The sequence below is a fragment of the Pan paniscus genome, chromosome 1 (genome assembly GCF_029289425.2).
Source record: "Pan paniscus chromosome 1, NHGRI_mPanPan1-v2.0_pri, whole genome shotgun sequence".
In the NCBI taxonomy this organism is placed as follows: Eukaryota; Metazoa; Chordata; class Mammalia; order Primates; family Hominidae; genus Pan; species Pan paniscus.
Window position 1 is genome coordinate 2,363,746 of NC_073249.2, and position 17,030 is coordinate 2,380,775.

At 42.5% G+C, this 17,030-nt stretch overlaps 1 protein-coding gene across 1 annotated transcript in view; it reads right to left on the reverse strand.

The window, feature by feature from the left end:
- Window positions 1-17,030, reverse strand: part of SCCPDH (saccharopine dehydrogenase (putative)) — a 46,022-nt gene that overhangs the window by 12,723 nt on the left and 16,269 nt on the right. The window contains exons 4-5 of the mRNA XM_003815343.7: window positions 14,365-14,494; window positions 10,560-10,609 (exon numbers count right to left, since the gene is read on the reverse strand). Coding sequence (XP_003815391.5) covers window positions 10,560-10,609; window positions 14,365-14,494 — 180 coding nt within the window. The remainder of the gene's footprint in view (window positions 1-10,559; window positions 10,610-14,364; window positions 14,495-17,030) is intronic.

Below are 17,030 nucleotides of genomic sequence, written 5' to 3' on the forward strand. Positions count from 1 at the left end.
CACCTTCTAACTGTAGCTGGCATACAGAAATACAGCTGATTTTTATATTAATTTCATATCCAGGAACAATAAAAACTATTGTGGAAATAAATGAAACAGAATAGAAAAAATCAACAAAACTAAAAGTTGATTCTTTGAAGAGGTCAACAAAACTGACACATTTTGGCTAGACAGACCAAAAAAAAGAGAAAGAAAACCCGAACTACTAAAATCAGGAATAAAAGAGGGAACATTATTACCAACCTTATAGAAATAAAAAGGAGTATAAAGGAATACTATGAACAAGTGTATGCCAACAAATTAGATAACCTAGGTGAAACGGACACATGCCTGCTCAGTGGATCACGACCCTCTCACAGGGACCCCCTTAGAGTTGTAAGCCCTTAAAAGGACAGGAATTGCTCACTCGCAGAGCTCGGCTGCTGGAGACGTGAGTCTTGCCGTAGCTCCCAGCCGAATAAAGCCCTTCCTTCTTTAACTTGGTGTCTGAGGGGTTTTGTCTGCAGCTTATCCTGCTACAGCCTTGTTGAAAAAATTTATGTTCGAGTGCTATTTCTTTTGCGGCACTGAAAATTTATTTCTAACAAATTTGGGGGCCCGCCCGGGATTCCCATTCTCCTTTGGGGAAGGGTCTGGTCCTCTCCCGTGAGGAGGCATGCCCCGCTGCCTCGTTGCAGTGGCCTCAGGGGTAAGGAATCAAGACCCACCAGGTGTGACAAATAAACCCGGACTCTCAGCAACGCGGAAAGAAACTGGCTGGCGACCTGGGGAAAGGGATCATCACATACCGCAGCGACCAGGTAACTCTGTGCACAGACCAAGGTAAGAAACGCCACAGGAGCAGCCAAGCATTTCCTCGGTGGCCGGGATACTCTGCGGGGTTGAAAGTGTGTGTGAATGCAAGAAGCCTCCAGCAGGTGGGGCTAAAGGATAGGAGACACATCTCTAAGATGCGAGATGGGGCCTAACCAGGACCCAATATGGGAAATACCCCAAGCAAGACAGGGACCGAGAAGGACAAAGATAACAAGGATATTCCCCTTGAGAGCCCCCTAGGTCTCATGTTAAAATACTAGAAGGATAATGAAAGGACCAAAAACAAGAAAAAGCAGCTGCTGTCCCAGACCCTTCTCCTATCCCCATTGTCCCCCTCCTTATAACCCTGCCTCCTGGGAACTGTCCCAGGAGCCCACTCACTACGAGCGTTAGGTCCTCTTCCCTAAAAGGACTTCAGCGTGAGATAGAGCAATGTAAAAAGGATTTTCAGAACTTCCCTTTCCCCTCTTCTCGGGGGAAGAAAGAGCCACGATCCGTCGAACTGCTATGGGTGTCTTGGAACGTGAACACCCTTCTGGCCAAAACGTTCCTACAGCGGATCAAAAATTTCCCACCCAAAACCTCAGGTGGGACAATAACAACGCAGCCCCTCAAGAAAATATGCAGGACCTTAGGGAATTGATAATAAAGGGGATTAAAGAATCAGTATCCCAGAATCTTACCCAAACATTTTATGTACAGCAAGGGAAAGATGAAGCACCTATAAAATTTTTTAGATTAAAGGAACAAATGAGAAAATATGCTGGTCTAGGTCTTGAGGATCCTCTTGGGCAGGGAATGTTAAAACTGCATTTTGTCACTAACAGTTGGCCAGATATTAATAAGAAATTACAAAAGATAGAGAACTGGAAAGATAAACCTATAGAAGAGCTTCTAAGAGAAGCCCAAAAAGTGTATGTAAGAAGAGATGAAGAAAAAAGCAGAAAGCAAAAATTCTGCTGTCTACCACACAACAAAGTACCCAGGGGGCCAGAACCTGTAAAGAACCTAGACCCCCACTCTCCAGGCAACATAAAGAGGATGAAAGAGCAAAGCCAGGAGACTCAAAGGTAGAGAAAAAAAATCCTAGAGGACAAAGACTGACAGAGGGAACAGAAGGAGTCAAGGAGAGAGAAAGAGAGAGACAGAGAGTCAAAGAGAAAGAGAGAGAGACAGACAGAGAGAGAAAGAGACAGAGAGGCGGAAAGAGAGAGAGACAGAGACACAGACGAAGAGGCAAAGGGAGAGAAAGAGGACAAAACAAATGTTTCGAATTAAAAATAGGTCACTTCAAAAGACAATGTCCCAAATGGGAAAAAGAACAAAAGTCATATATAAAAGCAAATCAGTTCATATTAAATTTCTGTTAATTCCAGAGGCAGGAACAAACCTATCAGAGAGAGATTTAGTGCTAAAATTTGGCTTAGGCCTCTACATTGATTAGGGAAAATTTCTCCCCTCCCTAAACTTGCTCCCCACCACAGACAAAGAACACATTCATCCCAAGGTATGGTCAAAAGATGGGAATCGAGGAAAGTGACAGATTCCTCCGATTCGTGTTAAATTAAAAAAATTAAAAACCCCTGGGGAAGTAGAAAAGAGAAAGCAATACCCTATTCCTTTAAAAGTGAGGGTAAATTTAAAACCTATAATTGATAATTGAAGGTCTTCTCTGTGACGGGCTGCTTAAACTCTGTATGTCTCCCTATAACACTCAAATTCTGCCTGTAAAGAAGCCAGATGGGTCATACTGGTTAGTGCAAGAACTTAGAGCTATTAATCAGATAGCCAAACAGGCTACCGTTTCTTAGCTGTACAACTGGCCTGCTTTGCAGCTAGGGAAAACCTAGGACACATGGAGTTAAATGCTAGAAGAAGCCAGACCTCATCTGCACTTCTGTCTAGGTCCTAGGCTCTACACCTAGCACATAATTAAAATCCCAAACTTACAAGGTTTTCGACAAAAGTAAAGTTTGCTAAAAGTTAAGTCTAACATGTATGATCCTAACTTCTAATCATGTGGCCTTAGGCAGTCTAGTCCACAGACATGAAGGCAGTGTGCTTTGGAAAAGAATGGTTATCATCTTTGACATTAAAAAAAAAGGAGAATTAGCCGGGCACGGTGGGTGGCTCACGCCTGTAATCCCAGCACTTTGGGAGGCCGAGGCGGGTGGATCATGAGGTCAGGAGATGAGACCATCCTGGCTAACACGGTGAAAACCCGTCTCTACTAAAAAAATACAAAAAAAAAAAAATTAGCTGGGCGTGGTGGCGGGAGCCTGTAGCCCCAGCTACTCAGGAGGCTGAGGCAGGAGAATGGCATGAACCCGGGAGGCGGAGCTTGCAGTGAGCTGAGACTGCGCCACTGCACTCCCGCCTGGGCGACAGAGCGAGACTCCATCTCAAAAAAAAAAAAAAAAAAAGGAGAATTTATGTAAAAAGAATCTTACATGGTAAATTCTTGTCCTAAAGTAAATTAACTGGTTGTTTAAAGAAAGGGATATTTATGACAAGTCAGAAAGTTAAGGCATGTCAAAGGTCGTCTGTGAAAGTCGTGAAAAATGTTATAAAAGGGAATTTATGCAAGAAATGTCGTATAATTGAAAAGTAATTAGGCCTCCTGAATGTAAAACTATTGAAGAAACAGTTTATGTGCAAGGTGTGTAAGGAAAGTAAAATATACTTTTGGTAAAAGAATTATAAGGAGGCATAAGAATGTGGATTTTTACCTACATTAAAAGGTTAAAAATTGTTTTGAAGGTTTAAGCAAGGTTTGAAAAGTTAATTGTAAAGGAAATTCTGTGTGTAAACATATTGGTTAAAGTTTCTGTAAACTGGACATTAAAATAAAAGCACAACAGGTTTTTCTTAAAGTACTAACCTGTTCTTTAACAAAAATTATAAAGGGTTAAAAAGAGTCTATAAAAATCTTAACTTATGGTCAGACATTAAAATTGGATAAATATGTCTAAAAGGTTTTATTAAAATTGAGTTTAACATTAATAGCCCACTAATAGGTGACATTTAGCTGATCTGGTAATTGTCAAATATAAAATGGCATTTGGGTTTCTTTGGTCTAAAAAATTAATAAAAATAGTTGCTAAAGAGAATTCTGAAGGAAAATGGATGCTGCCAGACCAGAGAGAAATGTTATCCAAACCCCTTATGAGCGAAATGTTGTTCCAGCTGCGTCAAGGGACCCACTGGGGGCCCCACGCCATGTGTGACGCAGTCCTCAGAGTTTATGGGTGCACAGGAATTTATACCCTGGCCAAACGGGTTACAGACAGTTGCTCAGCATGTAAGAAAACCAATCAACAAACTATAAAAAGATTACCCCTTGGGGGCAGGAGTCCAGGCTTAAGGCCATCCCAAAGTATCCAGATTCATTACACAGAGATGCCTCCAATTGGTCGTCTAAAGTATTTATTAGTAATAATAGATCACCTTACTCGTTGGGTACAAACTATTCCCTTTTCAAGTACAACTGCTAGTAATGTAGTCAAGGCATTAGTTGAAAATATTATACCCAGGTTTAGATTAATAGAAAGCCATTGATTCAGATAATAGGACTCATTTCACTGTACATGTCATTAAGAAATTAGCCCAGGTACTGGATATAACGTGGGAATATCATACTCCCTGGCACCCACCTTCATCAGGAAGAGTGGAAAGAATGAACCAAACTCTAAAAAAGCCACCTAACCAAATTAGTCTAGAGACTCGGGTGCCATGGACTAGCTGCCATCCCATTGCCCTGCTGAGAATCTGAACTGCCCCTCGGAAAGATGTTCGCTTATCCCCTTACGAAGTGTTGTATAGGTTGCCCTGTTTGCACTCCACTGCTGACATTCCCACAGTTAAAACAAAAGATCAGTTCCTCAGAAATTGTATGTTTGGTTTATCTTCTACTTTCTCGTCCCTCAGAACTACAGGTCTTTTAGCACAGGTACCCTCGCTAGAGTTTCCAGTACACCAACATCAGCATGAGGACTGTGTCCTTGTCAAAAGCTAAAGGGAAGGAAAACTCGAACCCGCTTTCGAAGGACCGTACCTAGTGCTTCTAAGCACTGAGACTGCGGTTCGAACAGCAGGAAGAGGATGGACTCATCACACCTGGGTCAAAAGAGCACCACCCCCTCCAGAATCACGGACAGCTATTCCAGGGCCAACTCCAACCAAGCTAAAGCGAAAACGGGTTTGAACCTCTATGTTGCATCTCTTTCTTTTCCCCTTCTACTGCTAGTCCTTTCTTTAGTAGTGTAACTAGGTCAAGTTCACCCCAAACCATTACTTTCGACGCTTGCCTTCTGATGCCCTGTGAAGATTTGTCAAACCAGAGGCAACTCTACACTTCAGAAAAGTATCTTTATCCTTCCTAGCTCTCCTCAGACTGGAAATCTGTTAACTGAGATAAGTTAGTTTGGGAGGACTTTGACGAAGAGTCCAGTATGAACGGGGAATCTTGTCCTCCTAGAGCAGAGCTTCTCTGCCGAAATTGGTCCAATGCTCTATAAAACACCAAAGAGCAAGGATGGATGGCCCCAACTAGTACTTGCAGCTTCTTAAAACCATACATTCATTTTACTAAAGGAGTTTCCCCTCCCCATGGTCAGCTGAACCAATGTAATCCAGCACAGATGACCACTGCTGCTCCCCAGAGTTCTTCCCCTTCATTAGGCCATTTCTATGGTGTAGGAGAAGTCTCAGGGAAGGACCCCATAGGATCCTTTGAAATGTACTTCATTGCCTCCTCACATCCTGCACCCCCTTCTCCCTCGTCTAAGCTCTCCACTAACCAAACTTTCTCTCATTATATACCCAATGATAAAACCTATGTAGCTACTGTAGAGGTTAAAGATTTAAAACAAACTACAGCAATTGAAACAGGGTATCTGGATGCAAATGCTTGGCTGGAATGGATTAAATATTCTGTTTGCACGCTAAACAAAAGCGACGGTTATGCTTATGCAACAGGCAGGCCAGATACCCAAACTGTCCCCTTTCCACCTGGGTGGTTCTCTCATGACTGGGCATGAGCTGTGTGGTAGCTCTCTTCCAGAACCCTACAGCCGAGGCGATGAGTCATGCAAGACTCTTTCACTGCTGTTCCCTGAGGTCAAGAGCCTTGTGGGTCAGCCCCCGAGGGCCATGTGGCCTCCAGCCCGATATTAACTTCACCTCGTGCCTTTCACGGCAGAGGGAAAAGTTAGCATTCCTTGGAGACTTAACAGGGTGCAGTGAAACCAAGCCTTTTCCAGAGCTTACCCACCAGTCTGCCCTTGTTCATCCTCAAGCAGGTGCGTGGTGGTATTGCGGGGCACTATCGCTGGGTACTCTGCAAGTAATTAGAGCAGCACTTGTGCTCTAGTCCAGTTGGCCATCCCTTCCACCCTAGCATTCTGTCAACATGATAAAAAAGAAAATCATAAAAGAAGTGCCCCACATGGGTCCTTTAACCCCCATGTTTATATAAACGCTACTGGAGTTCCATGAGGAGAACCAGATGAATTTAAATCTCGAGATCAAATAGCTGCAGGATTTAAGTCAATATTTTTACGGGTGACAATTAATAAAAACAAAGACTGGATACATTATATCTATTATAATCAGCAGTGGTTTAGTAATTACACCAGGGATACTGTCAAAGGGATAGCAGAACAATTGGGGCCCACTAGCCAGGTGGCTTGGGAAAACAGAATGGTCCTAGATATGATATTAGCCAAAAAAGGTGGTGTTTGTGTTATGATTGAAACTCAGTGTTGTACCTTAATCCCAAACAACACTGCCCCCACTGGGAGCACAACGAGCGCCTTTCAAAGACTTACCGCTTTGTCCAATGAACTAGCTAAAATTCTGGAGCCGATAACCCTTTCTCCGGGTGGCTAGAAAGGTGGTTTGGTAAATGGAAAGAACTCAGCCTCAATTCTTACTTCTCTTGCAGCTGTAACAGGTGTACTCATTCTTGGTGGGTGTTGTGTCATACCGTGCATCCGTGGGCTAGTCAAAGACTTACAGATGCAGCACTTACTAAAACCTCCCTTAGCTCTCCTCCACCCTATTCAGATCAGCTTTTTCTTTTAGAGGATAAAGTCGAGCAGCAAAGCCAAGACATGTTTAAAAAAGTTTGAAGAGGAAATAACAAGAAAACTGAAAGGGGGGAAATTATAGGATGGAATAAATTCCCCTTCGAAGGTTTCAGCCTGTAAATTGTTACGTACAATGAGTCCTGAGATCCTCTCCAAAGAACCAATGTGTCAGTTATGTTCCGCTCCCCTGTTCTTTGTTCTTTAAAGTTTAACATCCTCGTTCTTTACGTCTCCTTGACCCTAGTTTCAGTAAACAACCCCCTCCTAGCCTCTATCACCTGCTCTGATCTTAGTCACCCTTGGTCACCTGCTCTGTTCTTAGTCATCCTGAGCCACTTGTTCTGTAACTGTCCTTCCTCGTACCCCTGCTCTCTTTAAAATAGCCAACCGGAATTAGCTTAGACTGTGCAGTCCAACCCTAGCCAACAGGGGAATGACACAGCAGTAGGGGCTACCTGTGTCAGGGATAAGAACACCTTCCCCTCCCTTGTTCAGGTGTGCTCTCACCATTGCTCCATCCGCGAGATGCACCCTTCTATAGAAGTAAAGTTGCCTTGCTGAGAAAATTTATGTTTCAGCGCTATTTCTTTTGCGGCACTGAAAATTTATTTCTAACAGCCAGGCTGGTCTCAAACTCCTGACCTCAGGTGACCCACCTGCCTTGGCCCCTCAAAGTGCTGGGATTATAGGCGTGAGCCACCATGCCCAGCCTAACTTTCTTAATTAACTGAAACCTGTCTCAGATTTTCTGGGTTCACACTCTATTACCCCAGGTCACATCAACTGGCTTAAGAATGAGCAAAATGACTAATCTTCTCTATTGTTTGACATATAAACTGGGTAGCTCTTCCCAAGAAATCATGAACCTTTATTACAAAGTATACTTGGGGATGCCAGTACCTTCCCTGCTCTGTCCGGAGCCTACATAAAGAAAAGCAGAAGAAAAGAAAGAGACAAAAAGGGAGAAACAAGAGGGGAAAAAAAGAGTTCGGACAGTATCATTTGAACATCTAGATCCAGCCATATGATTTACTCTCAGGCATTTGGTTACATGAATCAATAGACTCTTTTTTGTTTTGTTGGTTTAAGCTGGGTTTCTAACACATGCTACCAAGGGTCCCAAGCATGCTTTTCTCATTCTTGTTTCTGAGCCTTTGTTCTAGTTGCTGCCTTTGACCTTCCAAATGCTATTCACTTTTCAAAGCCAATTTCAATAAGGCCTCTATGGAGCATTCCCAAATTACTCAGGCCCACTATCACTTATTTTTATTTTTATTTTTGACACAGTCTCTTGCTCTGTTACCCAGGCAGGGGTGCAGTGGCACGATCTCGGCTCACTGCAACCTCTGCCTCCCAAGTTCAAGCAATTCTCCTGTCTCCATGACCCGAGTAGCTGGGATTACAGGAATGTGCCACCATGCCTGGCTAATTTTTGTATTTTTAGTAGAGACGGAGTTTCACCATATTGGCCAGGCTGGTCTCAAACTCCTGACCTCAAGTGATCCATCTGCCTCAGCCTCCCAAAGTGCTGGGATTACAGGCGTGAGCCACTGCGCCTAGCCACTTCTTTTTATTCTTATAAGGGAGGAGACCACCCCTAATATTGTCTTATGCCCAATTTCTGCCTCCAAAGAAAGAAGTAAAAACTAAAAGGCAGAAATGAAATCCACAGGCGGACAGCCCGGTGCCGCGTCCTGGGCCTGGTTACAGATTGACCCCTGACCTCATCGGTTATGTTATCTATAGATTCCAGACATTGTATGGAAAAGCACTGTGAAAATCCCTGTCCTGTTCTGTTCCGTTCTGATTACGGTGCATGCAGCCCCCAGTTATGTACCCCTGCTTGCTCAATCAATCATGACCCTCTCACGCGGACCCCCTTAGAGTTGTAAGCCCTTAAAAGGGACAGCAATTGCTCACTCGGGGAGCTCAGTTGTTGGAGATGTGAGTCTTGCTGAAGCTCCAGCCAAATAAAGCCCTTCCTTCTTTTTTTTTTTTGAGATGGAGTCTCGCTCTGTCGCCCAGGCTGGAGTGCAGTGGTGCGATCTTGGCTCACTGCAAGCTCTGCCTCCCGGGTTCACGCCACTCTCCTGCCTCAGCCTCCTGAGTAGCTGGGACTACAGGTGCCTGCCACCACGCCCAGCTAATTTTTTGTATTTTTAGTAGAGACGGGGTTTCACCGTGTTAGCCAGGATGGTCTCGATCTTCTGACCTCGTGATCTGCCCGCCTCGGCCTCCCAAAGTGCTGGGATTACAGGCGTGAGCCACCATGCCTGGCCAGCCCTTCCTTCTTTAACTCGGTGTCTGAGGGGTTTTGTCTGTGGCTTGTCCTACTACACTTATACTCTACTAAAGAGTCTGTGTAACCACAAATTTTAGCATATTTTACATACCTCTTTACGTTAATCTGAACCCACAATCGAGATGAAGAAAGTACTTCCTCTTATTAAACACGTTCCATCCCACCCCATCTTTGTCTTTGATACACTATTTCCTCTTCCTTCACATCTCCACAGCACCAGCCCTTGAAATTCAGCTATATCCCAGCTTCTCCAGAAAGTTCTTGATCTCTGGACTCTTAGTTAGATGTATTCGCCATTCTTAGAATCCTACAGTATTTCATCTGATCTCTTTAATAACAAACATTTTTTTCTTTCCTGCCAAATTAAATTATTACACTTTAAAGGTAGGGTTTGCATCTTATTCATTTACATGTCATTTTCTCTTGCACAGTTACTATATGCATTTGCACCACTATACAATATTTGTTGAATGAATATAATTTAGAACAAATACTTCTGAAGCCACAGTGCAGACCTAGAACTGGGTTAGGCACTATCAGCAATAAAAGTATTGTCATAAAACATGGTCCTTTCCCAGAAATGCAACTGTCTTACGTTCCCAACGTCAATGTCTTACGTTCCCAAATGCACTGTAGATTCAGTAAGACTAGATTCACCTCATACACCTCTGTTTGGTCACAACAGTACCTAAGTTAGGCGCATGATAAAACTATGCTGACTTGCACTAAGGTGAAAATTTTCCTGGCCAACAACATTTACTATGCACCAGTGATAAATGCTTTAGTCTTGAGATCATGATAATTCATTCTAATACAATGAACTGTGCAGTTGTTTTTAAAAGAAATTATATTTTAGGGGCCGGGTGCAGTGGCTCACGCCTATAATCCCAGCACTTTGGGAGGCTGAGGTGGGCGGATCACCTGAGGTCAGGAGTTCGAGACCAGCCTGACCAACATGGAGAAACCCTGTCTCTACTAAAAATACAAAAAAATTAGCCGGGCGTGGTGGTACATGCCTGTAATCCCAGCTACTTGGGAGGCTGAGGCAGGAGAATCGCTTGAACCCGGGAGGCAGAGGTTGCAGTGAGCCGAGATCATGCCATTGCACTCCAGCCTGGGCGACAAGAGCATAACTCCATCTCAAAAATAAATAAATAAATAAAATAAAATAAAATAAAAAGAAAATAAAGTATATTTCAAGTCAAAGTAATCTTGGCAATGTATCTTTTTAAAAATTAAACATGGTGACTTTCACACATTAAAAATTATACATACCTAAAAGACACATGTATCATTTCCAAAATATTTTTAATATTAACTTGAAACAACACAAGACAAACCGAAAAACCAACCTCAGGTCCTGAATGTATAGTCAGGAAACTTTCCACAGCAGTCAAAGTACCTAAAAGAGTAGGAGAATGGTAAAAAGCAAAATAAAATAACATCTAAATTATTTGGGGTAAGTAATAATAAACAATGCATATTCACTTAGGGACTAGCTTTTCTAAGCCTACAGCTGACACAGAAAATTTGTACAGATAACAGTTTTATTATGTTTTTGTACACAGACTTAAGAAGTAGCTATGGCCAGGTAAACCATCAGAAAGAGTAGTCTAGCATAAACTCTATCTCTATTAGGTCTAAGGATTGGAACACTGAATATTTTGAAGATATTCAATTCACATTTCACTGTGACAAAATCTTTTCTAGTATTTAAAAACTGATGACAGTAAGAATCTCCCCCAATAAAGCAACAATTGAGCTCACTCGAATTCTGGGAGGCTCTTTAGGACACAATTACCAAATAGATCTATGAGGCTGGGCATGGTGGCTCATGCCTATAATCCCAGCATTTTGGGAGGTCAAGGTAGGAGGGTCATTTTCTTTTTTTTTTTTTTTTGAGACAGAGTCTGTCTCCCAGGCTGAAGTGCAGTGCAGTGGCGCGATCTCGGCTCACTGCAACCTCCGCCTCCTGGGATCAAGCGATTCTCATGCCTCAGCCTCCCAAGTAGCTGGGATTACAGGCGCGTACCACCACGCCCGGCTAATTTTTGTATTTTTAGTAGAGATAGGGTTTCACCATATTGGCCAGGATGGTCTAGATTTCCTGACCTTGTGATCTGCCCACCTCGGCCTCTGAAAGTGCTGGGATTTCAGGCGTGAGCCACCATGCCCGGCCCCCAATTTTTTAAAAAAAATTAGCCAGCTGCAGTGGCATGTATCTGTAGTCCTAGGGACTACTACTACCACCCTACTAGGGAAGCTGGGGTAAGAGGACTGCTTGAGCCCAGGAGTTCAAGGCTGCAGTGAGCCATGATCACGCCACTGCACTCCAGCCTAGGCGACAGAAAAACACCTTGTCAAAAGGAAGAAGTTAGATCCATGGGAATTATTTTGCTTTAAAATATGACAGCTTTCACAAGGCTTATTAACAGTGGCTTACAATGAATGTACACAAAAACTATCAAAACACCCTGTGTGATAGCATATAAAACACTCAAAACAAGACTACTAAAATGAAATAAAAATAAGTATAAAATAAAAATTGGAAACCAAGCCAGGAAAAAGGGGACATCAAGTATATTAACCATGAAGACTAATATAAAGGCATAGTGGTTAAGTATTTAATTATTGAGTTTCTCAAGAACATTGAGGCAAAAGAAAAATATAATGGGCTGGCTAATTCTCAAAATCTGATAAATGAAATATATTGATTCCTGAAGAGACAATGTTCCTGGTTTTAATTCTAAGAGAAAATTAAAACATGGGGCCTTACAAAGTTGACACCAAGCAAAATAAATAACCATGTCATCAACAAAGCTGTTGCAGCAGAAGAGAACTACAGTCAGATAAATGTCGTTAGTCTGACCACAGACAAAAATAAAAAGCAGATCATTAACGTATAACTCACTAGAGCGATTCTGATGGTTACTAAAAGAATGTGGCCTGGGTGTGCGGCTCTGTGATCTAACCCAATCCGCAGAAGAACACAGAACACCTAAAGCAGTAATCCAATAAAAGTGGACCACCTGCATCAACAATCAGCTGGGGTACTTGCTAAAGTGCTGACTTCTAGGTGTCAGTATCTGAAAAAAAATTTTAAACAAACCTTAAACTAATATTTCTCCCTTATGAAAAAAGTCTTATTCGAAATAAAAGCAGAGAACAACCTCAAGAAACAGGATTATCATGAAGAAAACTTCTAAACTTCACAGACTTTAAAGCATTATTTTAATAAATGGAGACATATTAGGTCTAAGGATTGGAACACTGAATATTTTGTAGATGTTCAATTCACATTTCACTTTTTAATTGGAATGGTTCTAGTGTTTCACCATTCATTAAGTATGATACAGCTACTGCCTTCTGACATTCATTCATTCATTCATTCATTCGAGACGGAGTCTCCATCGCCCAGGCTGGAGTGCAACAGCGCGATCTCAGCTCACTGCAACCTCCGCCTCCGGGGTTCAAGCGATTCTCCTGCCTCAGCCTCCCGAGTAGCTGGGATTACAGGTGCACATCACCACGACCAGCTAATTTTTTTGTATTTTTAGTAGAGACAAGGTTTCACCACGTTGGCCAGGCTGGTCTCAAACTCCTGACCTCAGGTGATCCACCTGCCTTGGCCTCCCAAAGTGCTGGGATTACAGGCGTGAGCCACCGTGCCCAGCCCTGACATTTATTATGTAGGAAACTATTCTATTCCTAAAAATGTAAAATCAGTAAATGGTGTGAATTCTCAGTTTTCAAATCATTTTTTGAGATGGGCATATAGCTGTTCACCTCTGATATGATTACATAACTTCCTAATGCTAAACCTTGGTCTCAATATATTGTTCTTCTAAAATGCCACTGGATGAGCTGGGCATGGTGGCTCACGTCTGTAATCCCAGCACTCTGCGAGGCCAAGGTGGGAGGATCACCTGAGGCCAGGAGTTCAAGACCAAATTGGGCAACATAGTGAGAACCCATCTCTACAAAAATTTTATAAAATTAGTTGAGTATGGTGGCATAAGCCTGCAGTCCTAGCTACTTAGGAGGTTGTGGAGGGAGCACTGCCTGAGCCCAGGCATTCGTTACAGTGAGCTACGGCAGAGCAAGATCCTGTCTCTTAAAAAACTTTTTAAAATGGCACTGGATTAAAATTTTATATAGTATTTTCTTTTTACTTTTAATTTCATAAGCAAGATTTGTAGTTTGTGTGTGTGTGTGTGCTATCTTTGTTGGACTTTGGTTTCATAGTTATGCTAACTTTTTAATATATGCTGGAATATTTTCCAATTTTTTAAGTCTAGAACACTTTATATGGTACTGAAGTTACCTGTTTCAGTTTTGTTTTTTGTTTTTGTTTTTTTGCTTTTTTCTAAGAGACAAGGTCTCACTCTGTAACCCAGGCTAGAGTGCAGTGGTGCAATCATAGCTTACTAAAGCCTCAAACTCCTGGGTTCAAGTGATCCTCCTACCTCAGCCTCCTGAGGAGCTGGGACTGACTACAGGTGTGCACCACCACACCTGGCTAATTTTTTTTTATTTCTTAGGGATGAGTCTTACTATGTTGCCCAGGCTGGTCCTGAACTCTTGGCCTCGAGAGATCCTGCTGCCTCAACCTCCCAAGTAGCTAAGATTATGGGTGTAAGCCACCACACCCTGCTCAGGTAATTTTCTAAACCAGACACTCTTAAATATGCAAAACATCAGTAACTTCAAATGTTTTATCGTAACATTGATTATTTTCTCCATTCTTAAATAAGTGTCTCCAATTCTGTGTTCAATACTTTCTAGCTTTGACGGTTAAAAATTTAAAACCTTTTAACTATAATATACAAATTATGCTTTAAAATGTGCTGATTCCTAAACAAAGAAGTTTGAATTTATAACGGTTGCCAAAGTTGTTTTCCAGAAATTTTACAGCCCAAACTATACTGAGACAATAATATATCACTGTAAAATACAGTATTATCCATGTCTCAACAATAGTCTCAATAGCATTTTATTAAAAGTGCCGCTATATTAAAAACAAAACGTGTGTTTTAGTATTACCCATTTATGGCTATGTTTCTTTTTTCACCTAGATTTTAGTTCACCACAGTTAGAAACATGAAGCCTTTGCACGGTACTGTTAAATTCCATTATTGCTTATTGATCAATAATTACCATTCATTTTATTTCTGGTATATATTACTCCCAGATCTGCTGGAATGGAGTCAAAGCCGCTGCTTCCAATGATATAAACCCCTTTGTCTGCAGCTTTCTCATGATACTTCAATTGCATTAGTTCCAGAAACTAAAAAATCCAGGATAAGAATTTTAATTAGTTATGCAGAAAGACGTAGACCAGTATTAAATAATTTATCTTTAAAAACAAAGCAACCAAACTTTGAAAATGCTAAGCAGTGTGGCTCTGCAGCAAAACATTAACTGTCAAAATATTTTCCACTTATTCGGCAAATACAGCGCCTACTGCACACCAGGTGGTACGGAAGGTGTGCTCGTCTGACTGTATGACACTTAATTTTTTTAGAATGACTTTTAAATATAAAAGTAATGCCTATTATAAAATATTAAAATATAAAAACCAGAAAGCAAAAAAAAAAATGACCCCAAACAGCATTACCCAGATGAACATCATCACAGACATAAAGCTCTGCACACGTACAGACAGAGAGCAGGAAAGCAGATGGTGGCAGAGGGCACAGGGGAATAATGTCTGCTCTGCTCTTCTGCCTGTTTTTAGAAATTCCTTTTTAAAAACAGTTTAAGATTTACAGAAAAATTGAATAGTAGAGAGTTCCCAAGTACTCTGAAACCCAGTTTTCTCTATTTTTAACATCTTTTACATGAACAGTGGTTACAATTAATGAACCAGTACTGACATATATGATTTAATTCACTAAAGTTCACAGTTCATTCTGATTCCCTTAGTTTTAACTGAACCCCTTTTTTCTGCTCCAGGATCCCATCCAGGATTACAATCGGTTGTTACGTCTCCTTCGGCTTCTTTTGGCTGCGACGATTTCTCACACTTTCCTTGTCTCTGATGACCTTGATGGTTTTGAGGAGTACTGGTCAGGCATTTTGTAGAGTGCCCCTCTACTGGAATTTATCTCATGCTTTTCTCATTATTATTATGGGTTTTGGAAAGAGACCACAGGGGTAAAGTGCTATTCTTATCATATCATATCACATCGGGGCTACACACTGTCAACATGATTTACCAGGGTTAATGCTGACTTGAACACCTGGCTGAGGCAGTGCTCACCAGGTTTCTCCACTGTCAATTTATGCTCCCTCTCCCAGAAGGTGACACACAAACACAATCACACCTGTTCAAGCACATACCAGACACAAACACACACCACACACACTCATTCATGCACATACACAAACACACACGAACACAATCACACACACACACTTGCTCATGCACACACAAACGTTAAGTCACACTAACATAGTCACACACATACAAACACATTAACACACTCAGTCACACACACAGCTGCTTGCACATAAATGTGGAGAAGCTACATAAATTATTTGGAATTCTTCCACAAAGAAGATTTGTCTCTTCTCATCCCTGCCTTTTTGGTTTTGTTTTGTTTTGAGATGGAGTCTCGCACTGTTGCCCGGGCTGGAGTGCGATGGTGCAGACTCGGCTCACTGCAACCTCCACCTCCCGGGTTCAAGCGATTCTGCTGCCTCAGCTTCCCGAGTAGCTGGGATTATGGCACCTGCCACCACACCCAGCTAATTTTCTATTTTTAGTGGAGACAGGGTTTCTCCATGTTGGTCAGGCTGGTCTCAAACTCCTGACCTCAGGTGATCCACGTGCCCCGGCCTCCCAAAGTGCTAGGATTACATCCCCTGCCCATTTTTAAAATAAATTGTCTTTATTTCTATTATTGTCTTGTAAAAGTTCTTTAAATACTCTGGGTTTTTTTTTTTTTTTTTTTGAGACGGAGTCCCGCTCTGTCGCCAGGCTGGAGTGCAGTGGCATGATCTTGGCTCTTTGCAACCTCCGACTCCCAGGTTCAAGCGATTCTCTTGCCTCAGCCTCCCGAGTAGCTGGGACTACAGGCGTGCACCACCACGCCCAGCTAACTTTTGTATTTTTAATAGAGATGGGGTTTCACCATGTTGGCCAAGATGGTCTTGATCTCTTGACCTCGTGATCCGCCTGCCTCGGCCTCCCAAAGCACTGGGATTACAGGTGTGAGCCACCGCACCCAGCCCTCTGGTTCTTTATTAGGTTTGTTGTTGTTGTTTTGAGACAGGATCCCACCCTGTTGCCCAGGCTGGAGTGCAGTGGCGCCATCTTGGCTTACTGCAACCTCCAACTCCCGGGTTCAAGTGATTCTCATGCCTCAGCCTTCTGAGTAGCTGGGATTGCAGACGTGCACCACCATGCTTGGCTGATTTTTGTATTTTTAGTAGAGATGGGGTTTCGCCATGTTGGCCGGGCTGGCCTCAAACTCCTGGCCTCAAGTGATCCACCCACTTTGGCTTCCCAGAGTGCTGAGATTACAGGTATGAGCCAACGTGCCCAACTCCTTATTAGGTTTTGATATTATGGCTGGGCGTGGTGGCTTATGCCTGTAATCCCAGCATTCTGGGAGGCCGATGCAGGTGGATCACTTGAGGCCAGGAGTTCAAGACCAACCTGGCCAACACGGTGAAACCCTGTCACTACTAAAAATACAAAAATTAGTCAGGTGTGGTGGTGTGCACCTGTACCCCCAGCTACTCAGGAGGTTGAGGCAGGAGAATCGCTTGAACCCAGGTGGCAGAGGTTACAGTGAGCCAAGATCGTAGCACAGCAC